We start from the raw sequence: 17,320 nt of genomic DNA on the forward strand, positions 1-17,320 counted from the left end.
AGCCTTTTCTGGGAAAGAAAAATAATGTTCCCCCTGCTCATGGCTGTCTTGTTTATTTTGCACTAGAAGCAGTCTGGAGGGAAAAATGTCTGCCTTAAATGAATTTTAAATGGATTAAAAACAGAAAATGTACAATTGAGGCAGAGTATTGTTAATATTGGTTTCTTGCCTTCCCTTTCTCCCTCAGTTTCATAGACTACAACTAATGGTTGTCTGGAAGGATTGGAAATTTGAACCTTGGCCATGGTCTCTATAAGCTTCGATTTCTATTGTAGACCTGCTGAGTGAGAAGAAGGACATGATGGTTTCCCAGGTCCTTGGTCCTATCCAGCAGTTAATGTTGAGGATTCTAACCTGGTGTGTATACCACCACCACCACCACCCCCAAGAAAAGGAAGAGTCTTAATTCTAATGGATTAAGAGATGCATGTGTTTAAAGAGATTCCCTAGTAGTCTCATTCTCATGGTCCTTCCAACACCACCACCAGGTGTCACCTCTTATGACTTTGCCAGTGAACTGCAATCATAGAGACCAGATAGTTTCCTGACACTTTTTGGCCCAGAATATAAAAATTGAGAATACCAATTCCATGAATTATTCCCACAACCTCTTTATTTCCTATCTTCCACTCCTGCTAGTGTTCTCCCTATTTCTGAATGAATAATTTCAAAGCAAAACTTTAAAACTCAAATTTTATTACATCTTGCTTTACATTCTCATACTGAACAGTTAAAGGGTATACTCAACATACAAATGTTAAAATTAGTAACTTTTATTTACAATATTTTTGCCAAGAATGTTAGGATTGGAGAAGAAAACACAAAGTACTCTAAAATGTCAAGTGTTTCTATGGGTAAAGGGATTGTGGGTAATTTATATGTTCTGTATTATCAGCATTTACAATAAGGAAAAACCATCAAATGCTGTTTAAAACATTAAATCATTTGATTGTCACCTACAGGAAAAGGCAACTCACTATCCCATGTCTTATGGTTGATCTCACTCAGTGACAACTGCGTAAACTTTGGGCACAAAGATCCTTCCCAATTTCATCTCTATTACCCACAATAACTATGAACATCAAGTCTTCAAAAATGTTTTTAAGGGCCGGGCATGGTGGTGCACACCTGTAATCCCAGCAGCTCAGGAGGCGAAGGCAGGAGGATTGCGAGTTCAAAGCCAGCAATTTATCAAGGAGCTAAGCAACTCAGTGAAACACTGTCTAATCAAATACAAAATAGGGCTAGGGATGTGGCTCAGTGGTCAACTGCCCCTGAGTTTAATCCTTAGTACCCAAAAAAGAAAAAAGTTCTTAAGTATTAATTGCCCTCAACAATTGTAGGTTAATTAAAACTGCCAAAGTAAAAATAAAAATTAGGAAAGTATAATTTTGAGGAATCTGGTTAATTTAACAAATATTTATTGCCCTCAAGTGGCTTAGAGTTTGCAGAGCTGGTGCTGAGGGTAAGGGTAAGGGAATGAAGAATATAGGGTCTGGGAAGGCAAACTTCTCATTTCTGGGTCCCTGGAAGTTTCCCATTTCCTGAGATCCAGGGTCATGAAACACACACTCTAGACCTCACTGTCCCTATAGCCTCCGATGTATATTCTTTATTTGGTGTGCATCATGCCTGTTTCCATAAGATGTACCAGTCTTCTACTACCCTCATTCTGAGTACTTGAAGATGTAATAGTTTATAAGTTCTGTATAGTGATTATAGAGAAAATCCAACACATGTCTTCTAGGCACATGTCCTGGCTTCTTAGCCACAAGTCCTACCAGACTATGACAACTAATTCCTGCTAAGTGAAGAGTCCTGATGTCTCCAGATTCTCCTCTTTTCATGCCCTATATGTCCTATAACCTCTGCCTTCTTCTGCCCTTGACCTGGCTAATTTCTACAGTTTAGGTCTCAACTGAGATATTATCACATCCAAGAAGTCTTTAGAGATCAGGTAAGGTAGCCCTGCCATGTACTCCAGAAACACCCTGGATTTATCCTATCAAAATACTTATTGCACTTTACTTACTTATTTAGTAAATATGTATATTCCATTAACCCTTAACTCTGGGACAGCAATGACCATATCTGTCCCAAATAGCTAAACACAACAGGTGCTTAATAAATAAGCAAACCTGAATTGGCCTTGTAGGAAGCATAGGGCTGTGGAGAGAAATGGGAAGTGGGAACAATGAACCACCATTCCTCAGATAATATTAAACTGCCTTGGATCTTGTTAAAACAAGCCAGGGCATAATTCAACATTTCCCATACAAGTCAACATTTCAGGTAGTTGAATAATTCTTAGTACATGCCTTCACCTACCAAAAGCACAAACGCTGAGCAGGGATCTTATCCTTGCCATCATGTAAGGAGCTCTTTTAGGTACATAATTCTGGACTTGCATGGTGGCAGTTATATTTGGGTTGGTGAGGTAAAGGTGGTATTGATGAGAGACTTCATGCAGATAAAGTTAGGCATTTCTAGAGAATACCCACCATTCTTTTCAAAGACCTGATTTTTAAAAAAAATTCTTTCCACTTAACACTTAACAATCGTAACAATCATGTGGATCTCCTCTTACAGAACTGAACTGGGCTGGAAGGACAGACACCCTACTCTCAGGAAAATTCTATCTTCTGTTGAGTCTCATCCTCAAAGTGAATTTTTTGCATTTCACAATTATACAACTCTTACTCAGACTTAAACTCTGGTGTGTGTCCTTTGATGCTGCATAAGACCTGATCTATGTCTAAATGTTTTCCTACATTCTCTACATTCATAAGGTTTCTCCCCAGTGTGGATTCTCTGGTGCTGGGTAAGGGCTGAGCTCTGATTAAAGGATTTTCCACATTCATTACACTCATAAGGTTTCTCTCCAGTGTGAATTCTTTGATGCTCAATAAGGATAGAGCTCCTACCAAAAGCCTTACCACATTCAATACATTCATAGGCTTTATCACCAGTGTGAATTTTCTTATGTTGAATAAGGGCTGAGCTCCGGCTGAAAGCTTTCCCACATTCCCCACACTCATAAGGTTTCTCTCCTGTGTGAATTCTCCGATGCCTAATGAGCTCTGAGCTGCCCCTGAAAGCCTTTCCACATTCACAACATTCATATGGTTTTTCACCACTGTGTATTCTCTGATGTCTAACAAGGTCTGAGCTCAAACTGAAGGCTTTGCCACATTCTTTACATGCATAAGGTCTCTCTCCAGTATGAATTATCTGATGTCTAATCAGCTTTGAGCTCTGGCAAAAGGCTTTCCCACAGTCAAAGCACTCATAGAGCTTGTCCCCTGTGTGAATTCTCTGTGGTGTAATATCATTTGAGTTCAGATTGAGATTTTCTTCAATTCCATGACATTCAGGGAAACACTGCTCTGTGGGGATTTTCTTGTTGAACATTGCCAGGCTGTACTGTCTTTCCTGGGAAGGGAGCTGACTCATTTTGTTCATTGTAGCACTTCCCCTTTGCTTCTCAGACTTGTCCAGACCGTCCAAAGCTTCTTCAACTATCTGTACTGAAGCAATTTCCCCAAGAAGTCTTCCTGGAGATATCATAGCAGTTGAGGCTACACATTCAATAATTTCTTGCTTTGCTGCCAACATTTTGTCAGCTACCATCTTGCCATCTAAAAGTGTGAATAGAAAATGCAAGTGTCATTTACTCTCCATGTTGAAAGAAAGGAAATTATTGTAGTAAGAGCAGAAACTAAAACAAATGAAATAAGTATTTGCTTATTAGGAGGAAAATTTCTTAAAACTAGCTTCCTAATCTAGGAAAATTCAGTGAAGTGGCCTGGAGTAGTGGGAGGTGAACCCCTGAAGTCAAGTAGACAGACAAGGAGAGTTAATATTGGAGAGGAGTGACAATGAACTAGGAAAGCCCTTAGTTAGAGGTGATAAATAGGAGTATCAGTGAGAAATTATAAAGCTAGGAGATGATTCTGGAGAAGAATATATTTTAGGTAATGCAGGAAAGGAAAATATATGATGCAGAATGATCAGGGTAAAGATGTCTGAGTCTTAAATCAATGGTACTTCTAGCAAAATAAGAGAGAAGGAGATATGATTATAAAATGCTTAGGAGGTTAGTATTGAACAAAGGTAGCTGGTCAAGAACTAGAAAGCATGATGGCAATAGCAGATTCTAGCAGGTTTCAAATGGAACAAATAAATACAAGCAATATAATAAGATGCACAAAGCATGAGAAAGGAATATATCGGGGTTCCTGACTCACTCTGGGGTTAGGTGGGAGCCTTAGGGGTCCATCTTTTCAAGTGTAAGGGATCAAAGAAGGTCGATGGAAATAATTGGCAAATGTGACTGCCTGGATCCAAATCCAGTTCTCATACAACACGCTCCTCTTTTTTTCTAGATTTCTAGTAACTTACAACAGAAACGGGTGATATCAATTGAATTATTTCTAGAACTCTGAAGTTGCTCTCATCCTCCCAAAGTCCTCTAAACTTATATACATTTTACAGATCAGGAAGCTGAGGCTCAGAAAGAGTATGAAAGGCTATAGAATTAATAATTGGTAGAGTGAGAATTCAAACAAATCTGCTTAAACTCAAAGTTTTCAGTTTTTCTCTGAGTTATCTGCCTTCCCTTTGGAATGAAGCAGGACTGTAGATGAACTAAAAAAATAATTTAAAACTCATTTTTTCTTTGGAAAAGTTATGTTTTTGTATGAAAACAAGTCTTTCATTTTATATTCTTTGAGAAAGAAGTAATAGGTTTCTCTGTTAGAATAGTTCTTTCCTTTATCACACCTGCTACCTGTTCAGTGACATGTTTGGTATAAAATCCTTTTAACTAAGAATGTGACCTCTGATTGCTCAATGACAGATACTTTTAGCCTTAATGTTCTTTAGATGATGTTGCACTGCCAATGCAGACCTCACTACTAGTTTGCTGTCTCTTGCCCTTGGCTGCAGTGAGTGTTGGCTCCTCCTATGGTCTGAATATCTGTGTCCCCCCAAAATTCATATGCTGAAATCCTAACTCCCAAAGTGATGGTATTAGAGGGTGGAATCTTTTGGGAGATGATTAGGTCATGGAGGCAGAGCCCTCATAAATGTAACTAGTGCCCTTATACAACAGGTCCAAGAAAGCTCATTGGCTCCTTCTACCATGTAAGTACACAGGTGCAATCTATGAGAGAATGGCTTTCCACCAAACACCAAATATGCCAGCATCTTGATAATGAACTTCCTAGCCTCTGGAACTGTGAAAAATAAATTTCTGCTGTTTATAAGCTACTCAGTTTATGACATTGTGGAATAGCAGCCAGAACTGACAACTCCAGCCAGGTGTGGTGGTGCATACCTCTAATCTCAACTATTGGGAGGCAGGAAGAGGGCAAGCTTGGGCAACTTAGTAAGACCCTGACTCAAAATTAAACAAAAAAGATTGGGAGAGTAGTTCAGGAGTAGGGCATTTACATGAGGGCCTGTGTTCAATTTCTAGTACTATTGAGAAAAACAAAGACAACTCCTAATCTTCCACAACGGCCCCCTTCTTTGGAGAATTGCCCTGGATGATGAAAGCCACTAGCCCAGGAAACTATTTCACCCTCACTGCCCCCACTGCATCAAAAGAGCAACTCTGCAATGCAATCATGCTCTTAAGGCTCCAGAACCTTTCCAAGGATTCAACCAAGATTAAGTTTTACCTAAGACTATATCTTTCTTTGCTTGGTTCCCTTCCTGATTCTGTAAACCCTCTATTAAGATTTTTCCCAAAGAACATGTCCTTAATAAATTACCTGCATCCATATCTCCACCACCAATTCTTCTTCTAACAAGATATACTGTTAGGCTAGTAAAGAGCCTACAAGAAAATTATAACCCAAGGTTGTAAAAAAAAAGGCATAGTGACTCTTATAATCATATCAAGGCAGATCCTTCCAGTGATATAAACTTTATGACTTAGGTGAAAATATGGATTATTCACATTAATTCTTCAGACATCAGCATAAAGTGACTTATCAGGAACCCAGTCAAGTCCATCCAAGACCACACACTTGGACACCAGGCATAAATGAGGATGAGAAATTTTGCTAAGTCCAAAAATGTCTAAAAGACAATCACTATTGCTGATAATGTGATTGAATCTATAACATAATGACATTGTGAAATGAAAAACAATGAAATAAGGTGTAAAAGATAAGAGTTGGGGAGAAAAATCTACTTTAAATCTATATTTTAAAGTAATCAGATCATCACTAAAATATTTTATTTTGTCTTTATCCCTGAACCTCAAGAGAATGTGGAGAATTTGAAACATGACCAGAGAAATGTCGAAATAAACAGAGACAAAGAACACAGGAGTCAGAGACAGTGAGAGGCTTAGTTAGACAAAGGTCAAAGGTCATTTTCCTTATTCAAGTACAAGTATTTTATGAAAGCTCTGCTAAACAAACAAAAGGAACCAAATTGAGGCTAGGAATATTTCATATAGACTTGGGAAATAACTTTAATATTAGTATGCTAGGCTTCTATAAAAAAAATACCACAAAAACAGGCTTAAAGAAGAGGAATTTATTTTCTTACAGTTCTAGAGGCTAGAAGTCCAAAATCAAGTATCAGAAGTTTTGGTGTCTTTCCAAGTCAATCTCTCCTTGCCTTACAGATGGCCACCTTCTTGCTTATTCTCATGTGGTCATCTCAGTCTGTGTTGTTTGTGTACTAATTTCCTCTTATAAGGTCACCAGTTATATTGCATTAGAGCCCATTTAATGACCTCATTTAACCTCTTTAAAGGCCTTATCTCCAAAAAATACAATTATATCATAAGATACTGGGACTCGGGGCTTCAATATATGAATTTTGGAAATATATAATTTGTCCCTTTAAAAATGCCAATAAGAAAAATCCCAAAAGCACTTAAGGAATTATAGTGGAGTCTCTGGCCCCTGAGACCTTAAATAATCTACCCTAAATGATTCAGATAATACATATTTTGAATACCTTTGGCCTCCAGGGGTTGATGTCTTGGGAGCTTGGTTCCCAGTGCCATGATGCAGGAACTGATGGGATGTTTAAGAGATGGAGCTCAGTGGGTGGTCCCTAGAAGCCTGTCCTGGAAATGGATAAGGTATTTTCTCATGGGACCCTGGTGAGTTCTTGTGAGAGGATAGAAAAGCCTGAATCTGACCTTTGAGTCACTTTCACTGCTTCATGTGATCACTTGCTCCTGCATGCTCTCCTATCATGTCACTGCCATGATGCAACACAGCAGAACTGAGCCAATGCAGGTGACATGTACTTGAAGCTCCCAAACCATGAGCTACATAACTTCTTATCTTTATAAAGTTAGCTGTCCCATGTATTACATTATAGTGATGAAAAACCAATTATAATCCATTTAGCTGTTTTAAGATAGGTGATTTGATCATTTTTTAAAAATGCATTTTAATGTAGCTCCTACTTGGTGCAAAGGATACTTAAGAGGGTAGTATCAGGGTCTGATGCATGGGGGAAGGTTGAGAGGGAGTTTTCAAGGACACTTCATTGGATTAATAGAATTGATTACTTTGGTGAATTGCTAAGGTTCAGGATCTGACCTTGAAGTTTGTGTCATTACATGCCTCTCAATCAACACACTAGGTATGGATTTCTCTCTTGGAATAGAATCTTATAAACCAAGTTCATGAAACCGAGCAATAAGGCCATCATGAAAATTACTATGTAATCATCATACAAAACAGAGTGAATTAATGCATTTTTATTATAGCTAAGTTTCATAGGAAGTTAATAAGATTGCTTGATGAAGATGAAATCAGAATGATAATGAAAGTCTTATGACAATAAAGTAATAAGCTGATGTAGCTGGTGCCCCTAGGGATGATGTTGCCTTAATCAAAGTCCTTTTTGTACTAATTCTCAGCACCCATGACATCTATCAATTTATTGCCTCCTAATTTAGAATCTACCCTTCATTGTACTATCTGAAATACTGGCATCAAGCTGGCATGATATGGGTTTTAATAGTATACGGGGCTAGAGTGCCAGTGGAGGAGGAAGGAACTTTTCTTTGTTGATCTGGTGTGCTCTCTCGGTTTCTGCAGTGTGGGGGACAACCAGCAGTGCATACTCCAATGAGTTTCAGAGGCACTGCCCCCCTCAGCAGCTTCCCTGCAAACTCTGTGCCATGTCACTTCCCCATTGGGGGCTTCTGGCACCCATAGGGTAGCTCCTCAGTGAGTGTGACCAGCTGGGCATTTCACTGAACATCTCCAACTAGTGGGTCATGGCTGTTACCTCTCCAGAGAGATCTGGACTTCAGCCCTGGCAGATGGGGGAAAGACATAGCACCCTCTTGCAGATACGTTCCTTCCTTGGGCATTCTGCCTTAAGCCGAGAGCCCCCCCCCCCCGCCCCAATACCTTACTCCTGACAATTTAGAGTTTTAGTATTTAGTTATACCACTTAATGGTTAATGCTAGTTACAGTCCATAATTCTTTTATTTATTTATTTATTTATTTTAATTAAGTATATATGATAGCAGAATATATTCATTGTAAAACAGTTCATAATTCTTAATGTTAAACTTTCTGTGTTCAAGTTTCTGTTACTGATACAGTATTCATCTTCATCTTAGAAACTGCCTTGTTAATGGAATTCAAGTATTATTTTAAAAACAGAATATTAGTCTTTGAACATTATGGTATTATAGAGAATTTATTAAAGACCTTTGTTTTTAACCCAAGTTAAAACAATAATGCAGAGCCAATGGAAGAGTATTTCAAGGCAAATGGGGGTTCTTTCCACAATACTTAGTGACAGCTGCAAGTGACTGTTATTAAGTAAAATGTACCATGGAACACTTGATCGCCCTTACCTCATCCTCAACCCCAAAAGGGTTAAAGATCCTCACCTCTCTCGTGGAAATCTTGGGGCTCCTGAGTCTCACTCCTGCATTGGCTCTCCAAAGACTGCAGAGGGTGACTTAGAGACTTCAGAACTCCTGTGCATGTTGTGTTCTTCCAGATCATTTTCTGGCCACAAGCAGAGTCCTAGAAGTAATCAAGTACTAGCACTGTGATTCTAAGGATGCACAAGAGGAAACTCCCTAGAACAACAGGGCTAAACAGAAGGAATCAGAAACCTATTCAGATATCAGTGAGAAAACAACAGGTCTAAAAATCCTAATGACATGAACCAATGAGTGAATAATTAATACAGTATAAAATAGAAATTGGATAATTCCATGAGGAGTCAATGCGACTCATAACAGCTTCCCCATTAACTTGAAATAGTCAAGCAAACAAACAAAACACCTACTTCTTACCTGTTGCCTTGATTCATCGAGTTCTTTCTCCAACTCTTCCAGCAGAGTCACAGCTTCCTCTCCATTATCTGGCCCCTGCTCTCGCACCCAGGCCTGCAGTTCCTCAGGCAGGATGGCCAGGAACTGCTCCAGCACCAACAGCTCCAATATCTGCTCCTTAGAGTGTGCCTCCGGTTTCAGCCACCGAGAGCAAAGCTCCTTGAGCTGGCTCATAGCTTCTCTGGGCCCACTGGAGTCAGAATAACTAAACTGCCTGAAACGCAGGCGGAAGACCTCCTGGCTCTGGGAGTTCCTCTGAAGGCCAAAGTCCTGCCCCCAAACATAATTCTCTTCTTCAACCTTCACAATTATAAGTCCTTCTTGTTCTTTTGGAGCATGGTAAGCCAATGCTGTGATCTCTTCTGACATTCTGGGAATAGACAGTCTGAAAAAGCTATCCAGCTGAGGCAGAGAAGAGATGGAAACTTGTATCTGAGGAATTCCTTCTGAATTCCAACTCTTCAGGGAGGCCCTGAAGTGGATAGTGCTGGTGTTATACAAGCAAACCATATGCTTGGAATGTAAATACATGTTTTTGAAGGCCAGTTGCCAGGGAATATAGCACTATTATTATTAGTAAGAAAACTTACTAAAAGGGAGCTTCCATATAAATGATACATCTATAGATGATTCAAGAATTTTGGGGGATGTGAAACAAAACTTTAATATAATCAAAACCAATTTGACCTTTGGGAATAATTTTATGCACAAAATTAGGGATAATAAATAGTATTATATAAAGATAAACCTAATTGTGCCCATTCTCCAAATTAGACTACTGAGAATCATAAGCTGACCAAAGGCATACAGCCAGTGAGCAGAGCACTGGGCTCTTCAATCAAAGTAGTTAACTCCCCAAAGAAAGGAACTCACACTTCGTAAGTACCTACTATGGGCCAGGTAGTTTACAAATTCTATTTTATTGGGGCATGACAGTAACACTATGTGATATTTTGATCCCCATGTTTTACAGATGATGAAAGCTTCTTGAAAGTTAATGAATTTTCCCAAGGTCCCAAACCAGTCAAGACATGACCTCAGGGTTGCCTGGCCTCAAGAACGTCTCCTTTTTATTCCAGAATTGGTTAATGCCCAGGACAACCTTGATTGTTACTATAAACTAGGAATAATGATGAAAAGATTAGAAAGGAGTTATGAAGAATGGCTATACATGTACAAACAAGGAAAAGTTATCCTTGAATTTGTCACAAGATTCTGAAACAGCACAAGGAAAAGAGAAAGAGATTCCTTCATCCATTTTTTTCAACAAATACTTGAACATTAACTATGTGCTAGCAGGCATACTAAACAGGAGTCTCAAGATAATGAGTTCTGTCTGCAAGGACTCAGTTTATTTAGTATGTGAAATTGACAGGTAAATACAGATTGATAAATCGAAAGATGATGAGCACAAGAGAAAGACCACTGACCAAGCCCAGGTAGAGAGGGGAGAAGTGTTAGAAGATGTAGCCTATTGAAGAAACTGAAAATGGTTTAGGGAGGCCAGACTAATGGGTGTCACCTCTGGCTATGTCTTAGTATAGAGGCACCATGAGAGATTCATGGAGTCAGAATCTCCGGGGATGGGGCTTAAGTGAGTGTCCCTAAGTGCTTCTAATAGGTAGAAGCCTGGTTAAGAATAATATGTCAGAGCCTAGGGTACAATTAAGGAGAAGAGATAACTATAGGGGAACAGCCAAGCCCTCCAGGGTCCAAGGGGTTGATCCCTCATGGCCACAGGAATGGCTGGAGGATTTATGTGCCCACAAAGAGAGAGAAGAAGAGATAAGTAAGGGTTTGTTGCAACCATTTAGACTATGGGAGTCAAAAAATATAAAGATAGGACACACTGAATAAGGGTTTGGAAGAAAGGGGAATCTAGAAGGACTCAGGTTTCTGGCTATTCCTGGTGACTGGAGGTTGCTGGTGTCATTTGCTGAGCTATTCACTAAGAAAGTTATGTCTGAGGTACCAACAAAGCAGCATTTCCTAAACTCTACTTTACCAGATATTAACAGGTGCTTCAAATACACCAAAACACAATAGAAACTTGGGGATGTTTTTCTTAATTTTTTGCAGAAGAAAAATAATAAATATATTTTTTAGTTCTTATTATGTGATAATTGTAATTTAAGAAATCATAAGATTAAAAAAATAAACAAAAAGGAATCACATGATGCTGCACTGTCAGACCTGTGTACATAGCATTTACCAAGGGCTGCAGCACATCTATGTGTATCCTTAGTGACTATTAGTTTCTGTTATGTCTCTTGCCTTTTTTTCAATGTTTGTGGTATTATTCAATTTTACTATAAATATTATGCCTCACCAACTCATCTTCCATAGGTGTGTGGCTGAAGGAAGGATATAAACTCCTCCATCTCCTTCATAGGTCCACCCTCTCTAAATCAGAATTCTCTAAGATTAGTCCTAAATTCTCCCCTTTTTTAACTCTCCACTTTCCTCCAAGGCTACCTAATCCTCACCTTTGTTTACCATCTTCTAGTATAGACCTCCTATCTGAGCTCCAGACCTATTTACCCACAGTTCTTCACTCCCATCATAACTCCTCTTGAATTTCTCAAATGCATATCAAATAGTACATTCATAAACAACTCATGATTTCTCCCATATCAAATCTGCCCTCTTCCATTGGTTCCCTTTCAGGTAACAGGAATATCTTACCTGGCTGTATGGCCAGAAATCATCCATAACAAAATTCTTTCTTTTACCTCCTTCCTTTATTTAATGCATATTAGCCTACTGATTTTATTGCCTGTCTGCCCGTCCTAAACTCTGCCACCACATATTCATCCTAACTGTCCCATCTGTCATACTTTACAATAACTTCTCTACTGACTTCCCCAATGCACTGTATCCCCATTACTCTATTAATCTACATTGTAACCAGAGTGATCTTTTCAAATTGCAAATCTGACCTGTTCTTATAACCAGTTTTGTTTTGTTTGTTTTTAATGATTTTAAACAAAAATAGACTAGTATTTCTCACAGTATTGTTTATTGATCAAGTTTAACTATTAGTTTCAACTTTAAAAAAAATTTTGTAGTTATAGATGGACAGCATGCCTTTATTTTATTTGTTTATTTTTATGTGATGCTAAAGATTGAACCCAGTGCCTCACACATGCTAGGCAAGTGCTCTGCCACTGAACTACAGCCCCAGGCCCTAGTTTCAACTTTTGATCCCTAATGTGATTGTGATCTTTTATCAGTTGGGCTGCAGATTTGAAGGTTCCAGTGGAGAAGGTTTCCAAGGGGTATTACTCTCTGTCTAGCAACTGATTGTGGCTAATGTCAGGAAGCTTGGCTGGGGCTATTAATAGGAATGCTTACACATTTTCTCTCTGTGTGCCCCTGACCAGTTTTTGTTGTTGTTGTTGTTTGTTTGTTTTTTAATAAAAGCAAAGTACTTTTAGTCAAGGTAAAGCTCTCTTTGACTGCACTCATTGCATTTATCTGGAATGCACTAAAGTATAATCAGAATCTCCTAGATGAGGTCCCAACAATTATATTTGTAATATATTCTGCAAGTGATTCTGATGTACAACCAGGGGTTAAGAACCCTGGATTAGTCAAGGAGACACAGGAGACAAAGTTAAAAAACATTTCTTTCCCTCAAAGCACTTTTTTTTCACTTTGTGAGTGCATATACTTTAGTGGGATCATTTGGTTAATACCTGTCTTATCTATGACTTCACTGTAAGGTACATCAACATTTTTGCTCACTATTGTATCTCCATCACTCAACCCAATGCATAACTCATAACACCTTCTATCTATATAAAAGAATGAACTGGAAAATTCAAAGAGGTAGTGGTCAACATTGTCAAATGCCTAGTATGGACTGAAAATTTTTCCCACAGCATTTCTCATATCTACTATAGCAAGGTGATCTTGCTCACAGAAAGAGCACCAGTTTCAGGGATGATGGTATAGCTCAGTGGTAAAGTGCTTGCCTGGCATGTGTAAGGCCCTGGGTTCAGTACCCAGTATGAGCTGGAGACCAACTTTGAAGTCACACCACCCAATTTAGACTCATGATGCAGTCTCTAACTAGTTGTCCAACATCATTCACCAAATGAATCCTTCTGAAATCCCATTTCCTCTCCTAAACATGGAATTAATAATGTAACATTGCAGAGCTATAGGAATTGGAAACAACAAACAAGTATCTGAGTTTGTGGGCTGGTGTACAAAACATGTCTTTTTATTATGTTGCTTTGGCATCTGGGTACTTAATGATACTGGAGAGACTGTTTCTCCCAGGACTAGCCAATCCCTAGAGATAGTAAACAACTCACCTGTGAGCATACCTTCCAAATGAAACCAACAGTCCCAGAGCCCCACCACCTTCTCTAAAGGGCTCTCATACTCAAGGCCATCACTCCCCTCTACTCACATTTCATGATCAAGTATCAAACAACTAGGAAGAGCCCCTCTCCCCGAGAGTTCACTAAAATTATCCAAATCAGCCAATCCTACCCCTGCTTACCCTGTCTTGATGGTTTCTTCCCATAGAACCCACAAAACAGGCTCTTGCCCATTTCCCCTCATTCCCTCTGCCTCTTGACCAATTGGCAGAGTAATTCCACATGCTTTCCTGTGGAGGCATGCCCCCTTTTCTTGAAAACCATAACAAAGTACATTTTCAAAGGCAATCATCTTCTGATCTGTGGTCCTCACTAAACCTGAACAATAAAATCTACATTTTTAAAAAACTGGCCAAGAGTAGGTACCCAAGACATCATAGATAAGGGTAAATTCCACATCACAAAGTATGGGTTACAGAATAGACTTTATTGGGGAAAATTTGCCAGCCAGCAGTTGGTAAAAGAAAGTATAGGTCCACTGATTCTCCCATCATCCCACCAAGAGAAAGTTTGGAAAAAGGTGTTCTAGTGTTTCAGGGGAGAGCTTCTGCTACCTTCTTATAGTGCAAATTTGAGAAAGCAGTCTTGTCAGTGGGGGTAGAAACCAACTGTTTCTCATCAGAATTCTGGATTTAGGTATTTATGTAGCTGTCTAGCAAACCAGCTTTCTAGTACCTGGTGTGTGTGTGTGTGTGTGTGTGTGTGTGTGGTGTTTGGTGGGTGGGTGAAGCCTTGGGGAGGTGGGAATACTGAGCTTGCCTATAGCCCCTTCCTCTGGAAGAAGGCATTTCCCTCCCTGGTCAGAGTATATCCAGGCAATCCTGCTTGCTGAGGCGTTCGGTTATTACAATGTATCTGCTTTCTAATGTAATGCATTACAATGAATCTATTTGATCACTTAATTGTAACAGAAAACACCAATTGAAACTTTATTAGATTCCAGCATTATCTACCTTTTAAGTGTCTTAATTCATTTCATCTTCACAGCATTCTATGGTGTACATTCAACTGTTTGAAGAGCAACAGAACATATGAAATAATTTATCCTAGGCTATATGGCTTCTAAGTGATATGGTCTGATTGTTTTGAAACCAACTCATCTGATACCAGGGTACATCCTCTTGGATGCCTACTCTGACGAAATATTGTTTCATAAATGCATTCTCCCACCAAATCAAAACGCCCTTTAGAAAAGGGCCAGCATTTTCCCACATACTTGTTTAAAATATTTATCAAGGGGCTGGGGATGTGGCTTAGTGGTAGAGTACTTGCTTGAAATGCATGAGGCCCTGCCTGGATTCGATCCCTAGTACCACAAATCAATTAAGTATAAAAGTAGAAATATTTATTGAATGCCTATCTGTGCCCTGAGCAAAGAGGTATCAAGACAGTGTCTTTGCCATCACATAACTTAAAAATAGCGAGAGGCGCAAGTTAAACAGAAAGCACACTTAATTACCTAACTTAATTGTGATGAAAACTACGAAGGGGAAAGTGGAAGGTGTTCCGGGAGTGTCTGATAGGATCACACCCAGACTGGAAAGCCAGGACGGATGGCTGAGACCTAAAAGCTCGCTTTGGCCGCCTGAGAAGTGGCAGTAAGGAGCCCATCAGCGCCAAGTCCACCTCCTAAACCAGCAGCCGGGCACACAGGAGGCTCGGTGAGTGCTGGAGGAGTCAGTGACCGGTGAATGAGCGGTGGAAAAGATGAACGGATGCGCTGACCGACCGGCCAGCTGACAGCTAACCTCGAGGGGCGGGCCCTGGTACAGCCGCCGGCTCTACGGAGGCAAGCCGCGGGAGCCCAGGTAAGGCGGCGGGGAGGATTGAGGCCGGACAGGGGCGGGCGGGGAGGACTGAGGCCGGACAGGGGCGGGTTGGGAAGCACCCGGGGCCACGCTGCCAGACCTCCCCACTCACCCTTCGCTCTGCCGGCTGCGGGCACCGACCCCAAGGAGGGAGAAAGAAGGCCTCCCGCTGCTTGCTTACCGGAAGTGCGAGCGGGCGCGCCCCTCTAGGAAGACCGGAGGACTGCACCTCCGTGGTCCACACGCCTCTCCGCGCAGGACTAGTGTCCCGGGAAAAGGAGATGGTTTTGAACTCTTGATAAAAAGTGTAATCGGTAGTTACAGTCGGAGCTGACCTTGAGGGTTGAATCAGGTCAGTGACTGGAAGAAAGCCTTAGGTTTTTAAGGCATGTTCTGTATCCGTAGTGTCCTAAACGGAAGTCATTAGCCACGTGAGGCTCTAACTTGAAATATGGCTGGTGAGACGGACAAATGAGTTTTCGTCTTATTTAATTTGAATTGAACACATTTAAATTACTGCATGTGATTAGTGGCTACCATATGAGACAGCAAAATCCCAGTGAGTGAAATGGGATAAAAGATTTTTAATGAAGTAGATCAAATAAATAAGGAGTGTCAATAAAAGACTGTAAAATTGTCTCCCATTTTAAAAGTCCATAAAGTTTATACACAGAACATATTCAGTTTGTTCATTCCCTTGAGGGAACTAGCAACACGTTTATTGGTCTATAAATACCTAATTTTGTCACGGAAGAAGAGATGTCTCCGCAGAAGGGTGTGAGGAGTTCCCAGAGAGAAAAGGGAACTTGACCCAGAACCAGTCTGGGGTTCTTGACCAACATGATGGGAAAGAATTTCAGCACATGCGGATCAAAGGCATAGACAGAGGTAGTAGATACATATGGAGGGTGGAGGATAAACTCAAAATAGAGATTCCTTTGGGGTAAAAGCAAGGAATATGAACTCAAGGGAGAATGCAGGCTATCTCCAGAGGGAGAGACAGCCACCTTTGGTGTGCGGTGCTAATAAGAGGGCCGGTGCTAGAGGGTGGATAAGAGGTGCAGGCAGAGTGGAACTCCACAATTTCATCAGTTTTTCCTTTACTTGCACGTTTCCCTCATTTTATAGGGGCATGCCGCTCAACCTCAAGACTTACAAGTGTGCTCTCTGCATCTCAGTGGTTGTGGACACTCCCTTTAAGGATTCAGTATCTCTCTCTATGGAAAATCCCTATCTCATTTTCACCTTGGGTGGTGCTGAGGATTGAACCCATGGCCATGTGCATGTGAGGCAAGCATTCTACCAACTGAGCTATATCCCCAGCCCTCATTTCCACCATTCTTTAATGAATAGATGAATACAAACATTATCCCGGGGAGAGGATAATGAAATATACCTAAGACAGTTAGTGAACTCATCAATAGTAAACAATTCTCTATCATTTGTTTATTTTCTTTTAAAAATGTTTTAACATTCTGATTAAAACATTGACTTTAGTTAATAATAAAGCAACAAATTTTATTAAATGTAAAATTTTATTAAATTTTATTTAAATGTGTTCAATTCAAATTAAATAAGACGAAAACTCATTTGTCAGTCTCACCAGCCATATTTCAAGTTAGAGCCTCACGTGGCTAATGACTTCCATTTAGGACACTATGGGATACAGATCATTTTATGGAGAATGTTAATAAAAGGGGAACCTGAGGCTGGGGATACAGCTCAGTTGGTAGAGTGCTTGCCTCACATGCACAAGGACCTGGGTTCAATCCCCACC

The 17,320-nt window shown here is 40.1% G+C and overlaps 1 protein-coding gene and 1 long non-coding RNA gene across 3 annotated transcripts; one reads left to right on the forward strand and one right to left on the reverse strand.

Moving 5' to 3' along the window:
• Window positions 1-679: 679 nt before the first annotated feature.
• Zscan30 (zinc finger and SCAN domain containing 30) lies at window positions 680-15,967 on the reverse strand. Of its 2 annotated transcripts, XM_046428388.2 has the most exons (4): window positions 15,656-15,967; window positions 9,306-9,816; window positions 8,892-9,030; window positions 680-3,638 (listed from the first exon to the last, which is right to left on the reverse strand). In XM_046428388.2, exons 2-4 carry the CDS (start codon window positions 9,711-9,713, stop codon window positions 2,707-2,709), a joined length of 1,479 nt encoding a protein of 492 aa, XP_046284344.1. In that variant the 5' UTR covers window positions 9,714-9,816; window positions 15,656-15,967; the 3' UTR covers window positions 680-2,706. The 2 variants fall into 2 exon arrangements, with proteins under 2 accessions (XP_046284344.1, XP_046284342.1); XM_046428386.2 differs by lacking the exon at window positions 15,656-15,967 and having other exon boundaries at window positions 9,306-10,367.
• Window positions 9,586-12,791, forward strand: LOC131423581 (uncharacterized). The gene is made up of 3 exons (XR_009225310.1): window positions 9,586-9,683; window positions 10,119-10,222; window positions 10,318-12,791. It is a non-coding gene; the product is annotated as an uncharacterized LOC131423581 (long non-coding RNA).
• Window positions 15,968-17,320: the final 1,353 nt, after the last annotated feature.

Source organism: Marmota monax, unplaced genomic scaffold (genome assembly GCF_021218885.2).
Source record: "Marmota monax isolate L192 unplaced genomic scaffold, Marmota_monax_Labrador192_F-V1.1 WCK01_AAM20220418_F8-fsc00031, whole genome shotgun sequence".
NCBI classification, from domain to species: domain Eukaryota; kingdom Metazoa; phylum Chordata; class Mammalia; order Rodentia; family Sciuridae; genus Marmota; species Marmota monax.

What these genes read in the sequence shown, in the direction of transcription:
- Zscan30 (XM_046428386.2), bottom strand. Translation starts at nt 9,875, where the DNA reads ATGTATTTACATTCCAAGCATATGGTTTGCTTGTATAACACCAGCACT. An exon ending in TCGATGAATCAAGGCAACAG is followed by an intron (nt 9,031 to 9,305) that starts GTAAGAAGTAGG and finishes GATTACTTCTAG; the next exon opens with GACTCTGCTTGTGGCCAGAA. An exon ending in CCAAGATTTCCACGAGAGAG is followed by an intron (nt 3,639 to 8,891) that starts GTGAGGATCTTT and finishes TCACACTTTTAG; the next exon opens with ATGGCAAGATGGTAGCTGAC.